General features: G+C 34.4%; 1 protein-coding gene across 4 annotated transcripts in view; it reads right to left on the bottom strand.

Moving 5' to 3' along the window:
• Nucleotides 1–214: 214 nt before the first annotated feature.
• LOC311110126 (prostaglandin reductase 1-like) overlaps nucleotides 215–21,845 on the bottom strand; it is a 35,826-nt gene continuing 14,195 nt past the window's right edge. For 2 of the 4 annotated variants that reach the window (XM_084188694.1, XM_084188695.1), the window contains exons 8-9: nucleotides 21,576–21,694; nucleotides 215–695 (exon numbers count right to left, since the gene is read on the bottom strand). In XM_084188694.1, coding sequence (XP_084044820.1) covers nucleotides 585–695; nucleotides 21,576–21,694 — 230 coding nt within the window. In that variant the 3' untranslated portion in view covers nucleotides 215–584. Of the gene's footprint in view, nucleotides 696–21,314; nucleotides 21,695–21,845 lie in introns of those variants that run through there. The other 2 variants (XM_084188692.1, XM_084188693.1) reach the window with 1 other exon arrangement.

Here is a 21,845-nt window from a genome sequence, read left to right as displayed (position 1 = left end):
AAACTCAGTATAGACCAGGTTATGAGGTTGCTAGGTGTTGGGTTAAGGTCACTACAGTATAAACTCAGTATAGAACAGGTTATGAGGTTGCTAGGTGTTGGGTTAAGGTCACTACAGTATAAACTCAGTATAGACCAGGTTATGGGGACTGTCTGGTAATTAGTCAAATCTTATGTTATTGGTATAGAAAAAGTAATGATCAGTAGGCTGGATATATTATAAACATTGTATTGTGAAGACATGTTTATTTAGTTAATAGCATCACACTGGAACAAAGCCTGTCTGTCTGTTGAATTACACTGGACCAAAACCTGTCTAGCTGTCTGTTCAATTACACTGGACCAAAACCTGTCTAGCTGTCTGTTGAATTACACTGGACCTAAACCTGTCTTGCTGTCTGTTGAACGTGTCTATGGATAAACATGGAACAGAACATTAGAGTGTGGTATTCAGGAAGGATTCTGGAATGTTGAGTACAAAGAGATTCCGGATCTAGAACCTGGAGTGTGTATGAAGTTAAGTGTTCTGGAATGCTTTAGCCAGATGTTCTGGAGGAGTGTAATGTTGATGTGATTGTGACATCATCACACCTTGACCACAGCCTTGCCGATGTTGTCTCCCTGTAGCATGCCCATGAAGGCAGCAGGCATGTTGTTGAAACCACTGGTGATGTGTTCATTGCATCGCAGCTTGCCCTGAAGGATCAACACAAACATTTTATTCTCCTCCTCGTCATCAGCGTCATCATCACTGTCATCACCATCATCATCCTCGTCATCATCATCATCACCGCCGTCATCACTGTCATATTCTTCCTCATCATCATCATCAGGCTTACACAGTGTTTGGCAACTGTTTTCATGGATTCACATGACTCAACAAAACTACCTTCAGAAGGAATCTTTACTGGATGGGTTTCTATTGTATCCTGAACGACCATAACACTGGTAATAGAACACTGGTAATAGAACACTGGTAATAGAACACTGGTAATAGAACACTGGTAATAGAACACTCGTAATAGAACATTGGTAGTAGAACACTGGAAATAGAACACTGGTAATAGAACATTGGTAGTAGAACACTGGTAATAGAACACTGGTAATACAGCACTGTTAATAGAGCACTGGTCGTAGAACACTAGTAATATAACACTGCCAATAGAACACTGGTAATAGAACACTGGTAATAGAACAGTGGTAATAGAACACTGCCAATATAACACTGGTAATACAACACTGGTAATAGAACACTGGTAACACAACACTGGTAATAGAACACTGGTAATACAACACTGGTAATATAACACTGGTAATAGAACACTGGTAATATAACACTGGTAATAGAACATTGGTAGTAGAACACTGGAAATAGAACACTGGTAATAGAACATTGGTAGTAGAACACTGGTAATAGAACACTGGTAATACAGCACTGTTAATAGAGCACTGGTCGTAGAACATTTGTAGTAGAACACTGGTAATATAACACTGGTAATATAGCACTGTTAATAGAGCACTGGTCGTAGAACACTAGTAATATAACACTCCCAATAGAACACTGGTAATAGAACACTGGTAATAGAACAGTGGTAATAGAACACTGCCAATATAACACTGGTAATACAACACTGGTAATAGAACACTGGTAACACAACACTGGTAATAGAACACTGGTAATACAACACTGGTAATATAACACTGGTAACACAACACTGGTAATAGAACACTGGTAATACAACACTGGTAATATAACACTGGTAACACAACACTGGTAATAGAACACTGGTAATACAACACTGGTAATAGAACACTGGTAATATAACACTGGTAATAGAACACTAGTAATATAACACTGGTAAAATAACACTGGTAATACAACACTGGTAATAGAACACTGGTAATACAACACTGGTAATAGAACACTGGTAACACAACACTGGTAATAGAACACTGGTAATACAACACTGGTAATAGAACACTGGTAATAGAACACTGGTAATAGAACACTGGTAATACAACACTGGTAATATAACACTGGTAATAAAACACTGGTAATAGAACACTAGTAATATAACACTGGTAATATAACACTGGTAATACAACACTGGTAATAGAACACTGGTAATAGAACACTGGTAATACAGCACTGTTAATAGAGCACTGGTCGTAGAACACTAGTAATATAACACTGCCAATAGAACACTGGTAATAGAACACTGGTAATAGAACAGTGGTAATAGAACACTGCCAATATAACACTGGTAATGCAACACTGGTAATAGAACACTGGTAACACAACACTGGTAATAGAACACTGGTAATACAACACTGGTAATATAACACTGGTAATAGAACACTGGTAATATAACACTGGTAATAGAACATTGGTAGTAGAACACTGGAAATAGAACACTGGTAATAGAACATTGGTAGTAGAACACTGGTAATAGAACACTGGTAATACAGCACTGTTAATAGAGCACTGGTCGTAGAACATTTGTAGTAGAACACTGGTAATATAACACTGGTAATATAGCACTGTTAATAGAGCACTGGTCGTAGAACACTAGTAATATAACACTCCCAATAGAACACTGGTAATAGAACACTGGTAATAGAACAGTGGTAATAGAACACTGCCAATATAACACTGGTAATACAACACTGGTAATAGAACACTGGTAACACAACACTGGTAATAGAACACTGGTAATACAACACTGGTAATATAACACTGGTAACACAACACTGGTAATAGAACACTGGTAATACAACACTGGTAATATAACACTGGTAACACAACACTGGTAATAGAACACTGGTAATACAACACTGGTAATATAACACTGGTAATATAACACTGGTAATATAACACTGGTAATACAACACTGGTAATACAACACTGGTAATACAACACTGGTAATAGAACACTGGTAATAGAACACTGGTAATAGAACACTGGTAATAGAACACTGGTAATACAACACTGGTAATACAACACTGGTAATATAACACCGGTAATATAACACCGGTAATAGAACACTGGTAATAGAACACTGGTAATAGAACACTGGTAATACAACACTGGTAATATAACACTGGTAATAGAACACTGGTAATAGAACACTAGTAATATAACACTGGTAAAATAACACTGGTAATACAACACTGGTAATAGAACACTGGTAATAGAACACTGGTAATACAACACTGGTAATATAACACTGGTAATACAACACTAGTAATTTAACACTGCTAATAGAACACTGGTAATATAACACTGGTAATACAACACTGGTAATACAACAATGGTAATAGAACACTGGTAATGGAACACTGATAATAGAACACTGGTAATAGAACACTGCCAATATAACACTGGTAATATAACACTGGTAATAGAACACTGGTAATACAACACTGGTAATATAACACTGGTAATATAACACTGGTAATATAACACTGGTAATAGAACACTGGTAATAGAACACTGGTAATAGAACACTGCCAATATAACACTGGTAATATAACACTGGTAATACAACACTGGTAATACAACACTGGTAATACAACACTGGTAATAGAACACTGGTAATAGAACACTGGTAATAGAACACTAGTAATATAACACTGGTAATATAACACTGGTAATACAACACTGGTAATACAACACTGGTAATAGAACACTGGTAATAGAACACTGGTAATACAACACTGGTAATAGAACACTGGTAATAGAACACTGGTAATAGAACACTAGTAATATACACTGGTAATACAACACTGGTAATAGAACACTGCCAATATAACACTGGTAATACAACACTGGTAATAGAACACTGGTAACACAACACTGGTAATAGAACACTGGTAATACAACACTGGTAATATAACACTGGTAATAGAACACTGGTAATAGAACACTGGTAATACAACACTGGTAATATAACACTGGTAATACAACACTGGTAATATAACACTGGTAATATAACACTGGTAATAGAACACTAGTAATATAACACTGGTAATATAACACTGGTAATACAACACTGGTAATACAACACTGGTAATAGAACACTGGTAATAGAACACTGGTAATAGAACACTGGTAATACAACACTGGTAATATAACACTGGTAATAGAACACTGGTAATAGAACACTAGTAATATAACACTGGTAATATAACACTGGTAATACAACACTGGTAATAGAACACTGCCAATATAACACTGGTAATACAACACTGGTAATAGAACACTGGTAACAAAACACTGGTAATACAACACTGGTAATACAACACTGGTAATATAACACTGGTAATAGAACACTGGTAATAGAACACTGGTAATAGAACACTGGTAATACAACATTGGTAATATAACACTGGTAATAGAACACTGGTAATAGAACACTAGTAATATAACACTGGTAATATAACACTGGTAATACAACACTGGTAATAGAACACTGCCAATATAACACTGGTAATACAACACTGGTAATACAACACTGGTAATAGAACACTGGTAATAGAACACTGGTAATAGAACACTGGTAATAGAACACTGGTAATACAACACTGGTAATATAACACCGGTAATATAACACCGGTAATAGAACACCGGTAATAGAACACTGGTAATAGAACACTGGTAATAGAACACTGGTAATACAACACTGGTAATATAACACTGGTAATAGAACACTGGTAATAGAACACTAGTAATATAACACTGGTAAAATAACACTGGTAATACAACACTGGTAATAGAACACTGGTAATAGAACACTGGTAATACAACACTGGTAATATAACACTGGTAATACAACACTAGTAATTTAACACTGCTAATAGAACACTGGTAATATAACACTGGTAATACAACACTGGTAATACAACAATGGTAATAGAACACTGGTAATGGAACACTGATAATAGAACACTGGTAATAGAACACTGCCAATATAACACTGGTAATATAACACTGGTAATAGAACACTGGTAATACAACACTGGTAATATAACACTGGTAATATAACACTGGTAATATAACACTGGTAATAGAACACTGGTAATAGAACACTGGTAATAGAACACTGCCAATATAACACTGGTAATATAACACTGGTAATACAACACTGGTAATACAACACTGGTAATACAACACTGGTAATAGAACACTGGTAATAGAACACTAGTAATATAACACTGGTAATATAACACTGGTAATACAACACTGGTAATAGAACACTGGTAATAGAACACTGGTAATAGAACACTGGTAATACAACACTGGTAATAGAACACTGGTAATAGAACACTGGTAATAGAACACTAGTAATATACACTGGTAATACAACACTGGTAATAGAACACTGCCAATATAACACTGGTAATACAACACTGGTAATAGAACACTGGTAACACAACACTGGTAATAGAACACTGGTAATACAACACTGGTAATATAACACTGGTAATAGAACACTGGTAATAGAACACTGGTAATACAACACTGGTAATATAACACTGGTAATACAACACTGGTAATATAACACTGGTAATATAACACTGGTAATAGAACACTAGTAATATAACACTGGTAATATAACACTGGTAATACAACACTGGTAATACAACACTGGTAATAGAACACTGGTAATAGAACACTGGTAATAGAACACTGGTAATACAACACTGGTAATATAACACTGGTAATAGAACACTGGTAATAGAACACTAGTAATATAACACTGGTAATATAACACTGGTAATACAACACTGGTAATAGAACACTGCCAATATAACACTGGTAATACAACACTGGTAATAGAACACTGGTAACAAAACACTGGTAATACAACACTGGTAATACAACACTGGTAATATAACACTGGTAATAGAACACTGGTAATAGAACACTGGTAATAGAACACTGGTAATACAACATTGGTAATATAACACTGGTAATAGAACACTGGTAATAGAACACTGGTAATAGAACACTAGTAATATAACACTGGTAATATAACACTGGTAATACAACACTGGTAATAGAACACTGCCAATATAACACTGGTAATACAACACTGGTAATAGAACACTGGTAACACAACACTGGTAATAGAACACTGGTAATACAACACTGGTAATATAACACTGGTAATATAACACTGGTAATAGAACACTGGTAATACAACACTGGTAATACAACACTGGTAATATAACACTGGTAATAGAACACTGGTAATAGAACACTGGTAATACAACACTGGTAATATAACACTGGTAATACAACACTGGTAATATAACACTGGTAATAGAACACTGGTAATAGAACACTGGTAATAGAACACTGGTAATACAACACTGGTAAAATAACACTGGTAATACAACACTGGTAATATAACACTGGTAATAGAACACTAGTAATATAACACTGGTAATATAACACTGGTAATACAACACTGGTAATAGAACACTGGTAATAGAACACTGGTAATAGAACACTGGTAATACAACACTGGTAATATAACACTGGTAATAGAACACTGGTAATAGAACACTAGTAATATAACACTGGTAATATAACACTGGTAATACAACACTGGTAAAAGAACACTGCCAATATAACACTGGTAATACAACACTGGTAATAGAACACTGGTAACACAACACTGGTAATAGAACACTGGTAATACAACACTGGTAATAGAACACTGGTAATAGAACACTGGTAATAGAACACTGGTAATATAACACTGGTAATACAACACTGGTAATATAACACTGGTAATATAACACTGGTAATAGAACACTAGTAATATAACACTGGTAATATAACACTGGTAATATAACACTGGTAATACAACGCTGGTAATAGAACACTGGTAATAGAACACTGGTAATACAACACTGGTAATACAACACTGGTAATACAACACTGGTAATAGAACACTGGTAATACAACACTGGTAATAGAACACTGGTAATATAACACTGGTAATATAACACTGGTAATATAACACTGGTAATATAACACTGGTAATACAACACTGGTAATACAACACTAGTGATAGAACACTGGTAATAGAACACTGGTAATATAACACTGGTAATACAACACCGGTAATAGAACACCGGTAATAGAACACTGGTAATAGAACACTGGTAATAGAACACTGGTAATACAACACTGGTAATACAACACTGGTAATAGAACACTGGTAATACAACACTGGTAATATAACACTGGTAATACAACACTGGTAATAGAACACTGGTAATAGAACACTGGTAATATAACACTGGTAATAGAACACTGGTAATAGAACACTGGTAATACAACACTGGTAATAGAACACTAGTAATATAACACTGGTAATAGAACACTGGTAATAGAACACTAGTAATATAACACTGGTAATAGAACATTGGTAATAGAACACTGGTAATACAACACTGGTAATAGAACACTGGTAATACAACACTGGTAATAGAACACTGGTAATACAACACTGGTAATATAACACTGGTAACACAACACTGGTAATAGAACACTGGTAATACAACACTGGTAATATAACACTGGTAACACAACACTGGTAATAGAACACTGGTAATACAACACTGGTAATAGAACACTGGTAATAGAACACTGGTAATAGAACACTGGTAATACAACACTGGTAATATAACACTGGTAATATAACACTGGTAATAGAACACTGGTAATAGAACACTGGTAATAGAACACTGGTAATACAACACTGGTAATAGAACACTAGTAATATAACACTGGTAATAGAACACTGGTAATAGAACACTAGTAATATAACACTGGTAAAATAACACTGGTAATACAACACTGGTAATAGAACACTGGTAATAGAACACTGGTAATACAACACTGGTAATAGAACACTGGTAACACAACACTGGTAATAGAACACTGGTAATACAACACTGGTAATAGAACACTGGTAATAGAACACTGGTAATAGAACACTGGTAATACAACACTGGTAATATAACACTGGTAATAAAACACTGGTAATAGAACACTAGTAATATAACACTGGTAATATAACACTGGTAATACAACACTGGTAATAGCACACTGGTAATAGAACACTGGTAATACAGCACTGTTAATAGAGCACTGGTCGTAGAACACTAGTAATATAACACTGCCAATAGAACACTGGTAATAGAACACTGGTAATAGAACAGTGGTAATAGAACACTGCCAATATAACACTGGTAATGCAACACTGGTAATAGAACACTGGTAACACAACACTGGTAATAGAACACTGGTAATACAACACTGGTAATATAACACTGGTAATAGAACACTGGTAATATAACACTGGTAATAGAACATTGGTAGTAGAACACTGGAAATAGAACACTGGTAATAGAACATTGGTAGTAGAACACTGGTAATAGAACACTGGTAATACAGCACTGTTAATAGAGCACTGGTCGTAGAACATTTGTAGTAGAACACTGGTAATATAACACTGGTAATATAGCACTGTTAATAGAGCACTGGTCGTAGAACACTAGTAATATAACACTCCCAATAGAACACTGGTAATAGAACACTGGTAATAGAACAGTGGTAATAGAACACTGCCAATATAACACTGGTAATACAACACTGGTAATAGAACACTGGTAACACAACACTGGTAATAGAACACTGGTAATACAACACTGGTAATATAACACTGGTAACACAACACTGGTAATAGAACACTGGTAATACAACACTGGTAATATAACACTGGTAACACAACACTGGTAATAGAACACTGGTAATACAACACTGGTAATATAACACTGGTAATAGAACACTGGTAATATAACACTGGTAATATAACACTGGTAATACAACACTGGTAATAGAACACTGGTAATAGAACACTGGTAATAGAACACTGGTAATACAACACTGGTAATACAACACTGGTAATATAACACCGGTAATATAACACCGGTAATAGAACACTGGTAATAGAACACTGGTAATAGAACACTGGTAATACAACACTGGTAATATAACACTGGTAATAGAACACTGGTAATAGAACACTAGTAATATAACACTGGTAAAATAACACTGGTAATACAACACTGGTAATAGAACACTGGTAATAGAACACTGGTAATACAACACTGGTAATAGAACACTGGTAACACAACACTGGTAATAGAACACTGGTAATACAACACTGGTAATAGAACACTGATAATAGAACACTGGTAATAGAACACTGGTAATACAACACTGGTAATATAACACTGGTAATAAAACACTGGTAATAGAACACTAGTAATATAACACTGGTAATATAACACTGGTAATACAACACTGGTAATAGAACACTGGTAATAGAACACTGGTAATACAACACTGGTAATATAACACTGGTAATACAACACTAGTAATTTAACACTGCTAATAGAACACTGGTAATATAACACTGGTAATACAACACTGGTAATACAACAATGGTAATAGAACACTGGTAATGGAACACTGATAATAGAACACTGGTAATAGAACACTGCCAATATAACACTGGTAATATAACACTGGTAATAGAACACTGGTAATACAACACTGGTAATATAACACTGGTAATATAACACTGGTAATATAACACTGGTAATAGAACACTGGTAATAGAACACTGGTAATAGAACACTGCCAATATAACACTGGTAATATAACACTGGTAATACAACACTGGTAATACAACACTGGTAATACAACACTGGTAATAGAACACTGGTAATAGAACACTAGTAATATAACACTGGTAATATAACACTGGTAATACAACACTGGTAATAGAACACTGGTAATAGAACACTGGTAATAGAACACTGGTAATACAACACTGGTAATAGAACACTGGTAATAGAACACTGGTAATAGAACACTAGTAATATACACTGGTAATACAACACTGGTAATAGAACACTGCCAATATAACACTGGTAATACAACACTGGTAATAGAACACTGGTAACACAACACTGGTAATAGAACACTGGTAATACAACACTGGTAATAGAACACTGGTAATAGAACACTGGTAATACAACACTGGTAATATAACACTGGTAATACAACACTGGTAATATAACACTGGTAATATAACACTGGTAATAGAACACTAGTAATATAACACTGGTAATATAACACTGGTAATACAACACTGGTAATAGAACACTGGTAATAGAACACTGGTAATAGAACACTGGTAATACAACACTGGTAATATAACACTGGTAATAGAACACTGGTAATAGAACACTAGTAATATAACACTGGTAATATAACACTGGTAATACAACACTGGTAATAGAACACTGCCAATATAACACTGGTAATACAACACTGGTAATAGAACACTGGTAACAAAACACTGGTAATAGAACACTGGTAATACAACACTGGTAATATAACACTGGTAATAGAACACTGGTAATAGAACACTGGTAATAGAACACTGGTAATACAACATTGGTAATATAACACTGGTAATAGAACACTGGTAATAGAACACTGGTAATAGAACACTAGTAATATAACACTGGTAATATAACACTGGCAATACAACACTGGTAATAGAACACTGCCAATATAACACTGGTAATACAACACTGGTAATAGAACACTGGTAACACAACACTGGTAATAGAACACTGGTAATACAACACTGGTAATATAACACTGGTAATATAACACTGGTAATACAACACTGGTAATACAACACTGGTAATATAACACTGGTAATAGAACACTGGTAATAGAACACTGGTAATACAACACTGGTAATATAACACTGGTAATACAACACTGGTAATATAACACTGGTAATAGAACACTGGTAATAGAACACTGGTAATAGAACACTGGTAATACAACACTGGTAAAATAACACTGGTAATACAACACTGGTAATATAACACTGGTAATAGAACACTAGTAATATAACACTGGTAATATAACACTGGTAATACAACACTGGTAATAGAACACTGGTAATAGAACACTGGTAATAGAACACTGGTAATACAACACTGGTAATATAACACTGGTAATAGAACACTGGTAATAGAACACTAGTAATATAACACTGGTAATATAACACTGGTAATACAACACTGGTAAAAGAACACTGCCAATATAACACTGGTAATACAACACTGGTAATAGAACACTGGTAACACAACACTGGTAATAGAACACTGGTAATACAACACTGGTAATATAACACTGGTAATAGAACACTGGTAATAGAACACTGGTAATATAACACTGGTAATACAACACTGGTAATATAACACTGGTAATATAACACTGGTAATAGAACACTAGTAATATAACACTGGTAATATAACACTGGTAATATAACACTGGTAATACAACGCTGGTAATAGAACACTGGTAATAGAACACTGGTAATACAACACTGGTAATACAACACTGGTAATAGAACACTGGTAATACAACACTGGTAATAGAACACTGGTAATATAACACTGGTAATATAACACTGGTAATATAACACTGGTAATATAACACTGGTAATACAACACTGGTAATACAACACTAGTGATAGAACACTGGTAATAGAACACTGGTAATATAACACTGGTAATACAACACCGGTAATAGAACACCGGTAATAGAACACTGGTAATAGAACACTGGTAATAGAACACTGGTAATACAACACTGGTAATACAACACTGGTAATAGAACACTGGTAATACAACACTGGTAATATAACACTGGTAATACAACACTGGTAATAGAACACTGGTAATAGAACACTGGTAATATAACACTGGTAATAGAACACTGGTAATAGAACACTGGTAATACAACACTGGTAATAGAACACTAGTAATATAACACTGGTAATAGAACACTGGTAATAGAACACTAGTAATATAACACTGGTAAAATAACACTGGTAATACAACACTGGTAATAGAACACTGGTAATAGAACACTGGTAATACAACACTGGTAATAGAACACTGGTAACACAACACTGGTAATAGAACACTGGTAATACAACACTGGTAATAGAACACTGGTAATAGAACACTGGTAATAGAACACTGGTAATACAACACTGGTAATATAACACTGGTAATAAAACACTGGTAATAGAACACTAGTAATATAACACTGGTAATATAACACTGGTAATACAACACTGGTAATAGAACACTGGTAATAGAACACTGGTAATACAACACTGGTAATATAACACTGGTAATACAACACTAGTAATTTAACACTGGTAATAGAACACTGGTAATATAACACTGGTAATACAACACTGGTAATACAACAATGGTAATAGAACACTGGTAATGGAACACTGATAATAGAACACTGGTAATAGAACACTGCCAATATAACACTGGTAATATAACACTGGTAATAGAACACTGGTAATACAACACTGGTAATATAACACTGGTAATATAACACTGGTAATAGAACACTGGTAATAGAACACTGGTAATAGAACACTGCCAATATAACACTGGTAATATAACACTGGTAATACAACACTGGTAATACAACACTGGTAATACAACACTGGTAATAGAACACTGGTAATAGAACACTAGTAATATAACACTGGTAATATAACACTGGTAATACAACACTGGTAATAGAACACTGGTAATAGAACACTGGTAATAGAACACTGGTAATACAACACTGGTAATAGAACACTGGTAATAGAACACTGGTAATAGAACACTAGTAATATAACACTGGTAATACAACACTGGTAATAGAACACTGCCAATATAACACTGGTAATACAACACTGGTAATAGAACACTGGTAACACAACACTGGTAATAGAACACTGGTAATACAACACTGGTAATATAACACTGGTAATAGAACATTGGTAATAGAACACTGGTAATACAACACTGGTAATATAACACTGGTAATACAACACTGGTAATATAACACTGGTAATATAACACTGGTAATAGAACACTAGTAATATAACACTGGTAATATAACACTGGTAATACAACACTGGTAATAGAACACTGGTAATAGAACACTGGTAATAGAACACTGGTAATACAACACTGGTAATATAACACTGGTAATAGAACACTGGTAATAGAACACTAGTAATATAACACTGGTAATATAACACTGGTAATACAACACTGGTAATAGAACACTGCCAATATAACACTGGTAATACAACACTGGTAATAGAACACTGGTAACAAAACACTGGTAATAGAACACTGGTAATACAACACTGGTAATATAACACTGGTAATAGAACACTGGTAATAGAACACTGGTAATAGAACACTGGTAATACAACACTGGTAATAGAACACTGGTAATAGAACACTGGTAATAGAACACTGGTAATAGAACACTAGTAATATAACACTGGTAATATAACACTGGTAATACAACACTGGTAATAGAACACTGCCAATATAACACTGGTAATACAACACTGGTAATAGAACACTGGTAACACAACACTGGTAATAGAACACTGGTAATACAACACTGGTAATATAACACTGGTAATATAACACTGGTAATAGAACACTGGTAATACAACACTGGTAATACAACACTGGTAATATAACACTGGTAATAGAACACTGGTAATAGAACACTGGTAATACAACACTGGTAATATAACACTGGTAATACAACACTGGTAATATAACACTGGTAATAGAACACTGGTAATAGAACACTGGTAATACAACACTGGTAAAATAACACTGGTAATACAACACTGGTAATATAACACTGGTAATAGAACACTAGTAATATAACACTGGTAATATAACACTGGTAATACAACACTGGTAATAGAACACTGGTAATAGAACACTGGTAATAGAACACTGGTAATACAACACTGGTAATATAACACTGGTAATAGAACACTGGTAATAGAACACTAGTAATATAACACTGGTAATATAACACTGGTAATACAACACTGGTAAAAGAACACTGCCAATATAACACTGGTAATACAACACTGGTAATAGAACACTGGTAACACAACACTGGTAATAGAACACTGGTAATACAGCACTGGTAATATAACACTGGTAATAGAACACTGGTAATAGAACACTGGTAATATAACACTGGTAATACAACACTGGTAATATAACACTGGTAATATAACACTGGTAATAGAACACTAGTAATATAACACTGGTAATATAACACTGGTAATATAACACTGGTAATACAACGCTGGTAATAGAACACTGGTAATAGAACACTGGTAATACAACACTGGTAATACAACACTGGTAATACAACACTGGTAATAGAACACTGGTAATACAACACTGGTAATAGAACACTGGTAATATAACACTGGTAATATAACACTGGTAATATAACACTGGTAATATAACACTGGTAATACAACACTGGTAATACAACACTAGTGATAGAACACTGGTAATAGAACACTGGTAATATAACACTGGTAATACAACACCGGTAATAGAACACCGGTAATAGAACACTGGTAATAGAACACTGGTAATAGAACACTGGTAATACAACACTGGTAATACAACACTGGTAATAGAACACTGGTAATACAACACTGGTAATATAACACTGGTAATACAACACTGGTAATAGAACACTGGTAATAGAACACTGGTAATATAACACTGGTAATAGAACACTGGTAATAGAACACTGGTAATACAACACTGGTAATAGAACACTAGTAATATAACACTGGTAATAGAACACTGGTAATAGAACACTAGTAATATAACACTGGTAAAATAACACTGGTAATACAACACTGGTAATAGAACACTGGTAATAGAACACTGGTAATACAACACTGGTAATAGAACACTGGTAACACAACACTGGTAATAGAACACTGGTAATACAACACTGGTAATAGAACACTGGTAATAGAACACTGGTAATAGAACACTGGTAATACAACACTGGTAATATAACACTGGTAATAAAACACTGGTAATAGAACACTAGTAATATAACACTGGTAATATAACACTGGTAATACAACACTGGTAATAGAACACTGGTAATAGAACACTGGTAATACAACACTGGTAATATAACACTGGTAATACAACACTAGTAATTTAACACTGGTAATAGAACACTGGTAATATAACACTGGTAATACAACACTGGTAATACAACAATGGTAATAGAACACTGGTAATGGAACACTGATAATAGAACACTGGTAATAGAACACTGCCAATATAACACTGGTAATATAACACTGGTAATAGAACACTGGTAATACAACACTGGTAATATAACACTGGTAATATAACACTGGTAATAGAACACTGGTAATAGAACACTGGTAATAGAACACTGCCAATATAACACTGGTAATATAACACTGGTAATACAACACTGGTAATACAACACTGGTAATACAACACTGGTAATAGAACACTGGTAATAGAACACTAGTAATATAACACTGGTAATATAACACTGGTAATACAACACTGGTAATAGAACACTGGTAATAGAACACTGGTAATAGAACACTGGTAATACAACACTGGTAATAGAACACTGGTAATAGAACACTGGTAATAGAACACTAGTAATATAACACTGGTAATACAACACTGGTAATAGAACACTGCCAATATAACACTGGTAATACAACACTGGTAATAGAACACTGGTAACACAACACTGGTAATAGAACACTGGTAATACAACACTGGTAATATAACACTGGTAATAGAACATTGGTAATAGAACACTGGTAATACAACACTGGTAATATAACACTGGTAATACAACACTGGTAATATAACACTGGTAATATAACACTGGTAATAGAACACTAGTAATATAACACTGGTAATATAACACTGGTAATACAACACTGGTAATATAACACTGGTAATACAACACCGGTAATAGAACACCGGTAATAGAACACTGGTAATAGAACACTGGTAATAGAACACTGGTAATACAACACTGGTAATACAACACTGGTAATAGAACACTGGTAATACAACACTGGTAATATAACACTGGTAATACAACACTGGTAATAGAACACTGGTAATAGAACACTGGTAATATAACACTGGTAATAGAACACTGGTAATAGAACACTGGTAATACAACACTGGTAATAGAACACTAGTAATATAACACTGGTAATAGAACACTGGTAATAGAACACTAGTAATATAACACTGGTAAAATAACACTGGTAATACAACACTGGTAATAGAACACTGGTAATAGAACACTGGTAATACAACACTGGTAATAGAACACTGGTAACACAACACTGGTAATAGAACACTGGTAATACAACACTGGTAATAGAACACTGGTAATAGAACACTGGTAATAGAACACTGGTAATACAACACTGGTAATATAACACTGGTAATAAAACACTGGTAATAGAACACTAGTAATATAACACTGGTAATATAACACTGGTAATACAACACTGGTAATAGAACACTGGTAATAGAACACTGGTAATACAACACTGGTAATATAACACTGGTAATACAACACTATTAATTTAACACTGGTAATAGAACACTGGTAATATAACACTGGTAATACAACACTGGTAATACAACAATGGTAATAGAACACTGGTAATGGAACACTGATAATAGAACACTGGTAATAGAACACTGCCAATATAACACTGGTAATATAACACTGGTAATAGAACACTGGTAATACAACACTGGTAATATAACACTGGTAATATAACACTGGTAATAGAACACTGGTAATAGAACACTGGTAATAGAACACTGCCAATATAACACTGGTAATATAACACTGGTAATACAACACTGGTAATACAACACTGGTAATACAACACTGGTAATAGAACACTGGTAATAGAACACTAGTAATATAACACTGGTAATATAACACTGGTAATACAACACTGGTAATAGAACACTGGTAATAGAACACTGGTAATAGAACACTGGTAATACAACACTGGTAATAGAACACTGGTAATAGAACACTGGTAATAGAACACTAGTAATATAACACTGGTAATACAACACTGGTAATAGAACACTGCCAATATAACACTGGTAATACAACACTGGTAATAGAACACTGGTAACACAACACTGGTAATAGAACACTGGTAATACAACACTGGTAATATAACACTGGTAATAGAACATTGGTAATAGAACACTGGTAATACAACACTGGTAATATAACACTGGTAATACAACACTGGTAATATAACACTGGTAATATAACACTGGTAATAGAACACTAGTAATATAACACTGGTAATATAACACTGGTAATACAACACTGGTAATATAACACTGGTAATAGAACACTGGTAATAGAACACTAGTAATATAACACTGGTAATATAACACTGGTAATACAACACTGGTAATAGAACACTGGTAATAGAACACTGGTAATAGAACACTGGTAATACAACACTGGTAATATAACACTGGTAATAGAACACTGGTAATAGAACACTAGTAATAAAACACTGGTAATATAACACTGGTAATACAACACTGGTAATAGAACACTGCCAATATAACACTGGTAATACAACACTGGTAATAGAACACTGGTAACAAAACACTGGTAATAGAACACTGGTAATACAACACTGGTAATATAACACTGGTAATAGAACACTGGTAATAGAACACTGGTAATAGAACACTGGTAATACAACATTGGTAATATAACACTGGTAATATAACACTGGTAATAGAACACTGGTAATAGAACACTGGTAATAGAACACTAGTAATATAACACTGGTAATATAACACTGGTAATACAACACTGGTAATAGAACACTGCCAATATAACACTGGTAATACAACACTGGTAATAGAACACTGGTAACACAACACTGGTAATAGAACACTGGTAATACAACACTGGTAATATAACACTGGTAATATAACACTGGTAATAGAACACTGGTAATACAACACTGGTAATATAACACTGGTAATAGAACACTGGTAATAGAACACTGGTAATACAACACTGGTAATATAACACTGGTAATACAACACTGGTAATATAACACTGGTAATAGAACACTGGTAATAGAACACTGGTAATAGAACACTGGTAATACAACACTGGTAAAATAACACTGGTAATACAACACTGGTAATATAACACTGGTAATAGAACACTGGTAATAGAACACTGGTAATACAACACTGGTAATATAACACTGGTAATAGAACACTGGTAATAGAACACTAGTAATATAACACTGGTAATATAACACTGGTAATACAACACTGGTAAAAGAACACTGCCAATATAACACTGGTAATACAACACTGGTAATAGAACACTGGTAACACAACACTGGTAATAGAACACTGGTAATACAACACTGGTAATACAACACTGGTAATAGAACACTGGTAATAGAACACTGGTAATATAACACTGGTAATAGAACACTAGTAATATAACACTGGTAATATAACACTGGTAATAAAACACTGGTAATAGAACACTGGTAATAGAACACTGGTAATAGAACACTGGTAATACAACACTGGTAATATAACACTGGTAATAGAACACTGGTAATAGAACACTAGTAATATAACACTGGTAATATAACACTGGTAATACAACACTGGTAAAAGAACACTGCCAATATAACACTGGTAATACAACACTGGTAATAGAACACTGGTAACACAACACTGGTAATAGAACACTGGTAATACAACACTGGTAATATAACACTGGTAATAGAACACTGGTAATAGAACACTGGTAATATAACACTGGTAATAGAACACTAGTAATATAACACTGGTAATATAACACTGGTAATAAAACACTGGTAATAGAACACTGGTAATAGAACACTGGTAATAGAACACTGGTAATACAACACTGGTAATATAACACTGGTAATAGAACACTGGTAATAGAACACTAGTAATATAACACTGGTAATATAACACTGGTAATACAACACTGTTAATAGAACACTGCCAATATAACACTGGTAATACAACACTGGTAATAGAACACTGGTAACAAAACACTGGTAATAGAACACTGGTAATACAACACTGGTAATATAACACTGGTAATAGAACACTGGTAATAGAACACTGGTAATAGAACACTGGTAATACAACATTGGTAATATAACACTGGTAATAGAACACTGGTAATAGAACACTGGTAATAGAACACTAGTAATATAACACTGGTAATATAACACTGGTAATACAACACTGGTAATAGAACACTGCCAATATAACACTGGTAATACAACACTGGTAATAGAACACTGGTAACACAACACTGGTAATAGAACACTGGTAATACAACACTGGTAATATAACACTGGTAATATAACACTGGTAATAGAACACTGGTAATACAACACTGGTAATACAACACTGGTAATATAACACTGGTAATAGAACACTGGTAATAGAACACTGGTAATACAACACTGGTAATATAACACTGGTAATACAACACTGGTAATATAACACTGGTAATAGAACACTGGTAATAGAACACTGGTAATAGAACACTGGTAATACAACACTGGTAAAATAACACTGGTAATACAACACTGGTAATATAACACTGGTAATAGAACACTAGTAATATAACACTGGTAATATAACACTGGTAATACAACACTGGTAATAGAACACTGGTAATAGAACACTGGTAATAGAACACTGGTAATACAACACTGGTAATATAACACTGGTAATAGAACACTGGTAATAGAACACTAGTAATATAACACTGGTAATATAACACTGGTAATACAACACTGGTAAAAGAACACTGCCAATATAACACTGGTAATACAACACTGGTAATAGAACACTGGTAACACAACACTGGTAATAGAACACTGGTAATACAACACTGGTAATAGAACACTGGTAATAGAACACTGGTAATATAACACTGGTAATACAACACTGGTAATATAACACTGGTAATATAACACTGGTAATAGAACACTAGTAATATAACACTGGTAATATAACACTGGTAATATAACACTGGTAATACAATGCTGGTAATAGAACACTGGTAATAGAACACTGGTAATACAACACTGGTAATAGAACACTGGTAATATAACACTGGTAATATAACACTGGTAATATAACACTGGTAATAGAACACTGGTAATACAACACTGGTAATATAACACTGGTAATACAACACCTGTAATATAACACTGGTAATACAACACTGGTAATACAACACTGGTAATAGAACACTGGTAATAGAACACTGGTAATACAACACTGGTAATATAACACTGGTAATAGAACACTGGTAATAGAACACTAGTAATATAACACTGGTAATACAACACTGGTAATATAACACTGGTAATACAACACTGGTAATACAACACTGGTAATATAACACTGGTAATACAACACTGGTAATAGAACATTGGTAATAGAACACTGGTAATACAACACTGGTAATAGAACACTGGTAATACAACACTGGTAATAGAACACTGGTAATAGAACACTAGTAATATAACACTGGTAATATAACACTGGTAATAGAACACTGGTAATACAACACTGGTAATAGAACACTGGTAATAGAACACTGGTAATAGAACACTGGTAATACAACACTGGTAATACAACACTGGTAATACAACACTAGTGATAGAACACTGGTAATAGAACACTGGTAATATAACACTGGTAATACAACACCGGTAATAGAACACCGGTAATAGAACACTGGTAATAGAACACTGGTAATACAACACTGGTAATACAACACTGGTAATAGAACACTGGTAATACAACACTGGTAATATAACACTGGTAATACAACACTGGTAATAGAACACTGGTAATACCACACTGGTAATACAACACTGGTAATACAACACTGGTAATATAACACTGGTAATATAACACTGGTAATACAACACTGGTAATAGAACACTGGTAATAGAACACTGGTAATACAACACTGGTAATAGAACACTGGTAATGGAACACTGATAATAGAACACTGGTAATAGAACACTGGTAATAGAACACTAGTAATACAACACTGGTAATAGAACACTGGTAATGGAACACTGATAATAGAACACTGGTAATATAACACTGGTAATATAACACTGGTAATAGAACACTGGTAATAGAACAGTGGTAATAGAACACTGGTCATACAACACTGGTAATAGAACACTGGTAATAGAACACTGGTAATAGAACACTGGTAATAGAACACAGGTAATAGAACACTGGTAATAGAACACTGGTAATAGAATACTGGTAATATAACACTGGTAATAGAACACTGGTAATAGAACACTGGTAATAGAATACTGGTAATAGAACACTGGTAATAGAACACTGGTAATAGAACAATAGTAGTAGAACCCCGCTAGTAGAACCCTCTCCCTGTACCTCAGTCATCCAGGCCATCAGCCTCCTCAGTGACTGCTGGTGTTTGTGTTTCCAGCGACCACACAGGAAGCCCTCCATCCTCAGCTGCTTGAAGATCATATGGGTGTGGACATACGGCCCTGAAATAGAAACACATACAGTAGCCTATATATTAACATATACAGATATAAGGATCCAGTTACACAGATGCAGATATAGTAAGATCATATGGGAGTGGACATAGGGCCCTGGCTAATAAACAAATACCTGTCTGTGGTGTGGACAGTATAC

Source organism: Coregonus lavaretus (assembly GCF_964263955.1).
Source record: "Coregonus lavaretus genome assembly, contig: SUPER_35_unloc_2, whole genome shotgun sequence".
In the NCBI taxonomy this organism is placed as follows: domain Eukaryota; kingdom Metazoa; phylum Chordata; class Actinopteri; order Salmoniformes; family Salmonidae; genus Coregonus; species Coregonus lavaretus.
Note: the sequence above shows the minus strand (reverse complement) of the source record. Positions and strands in the feature narration are given on the sequence as shown.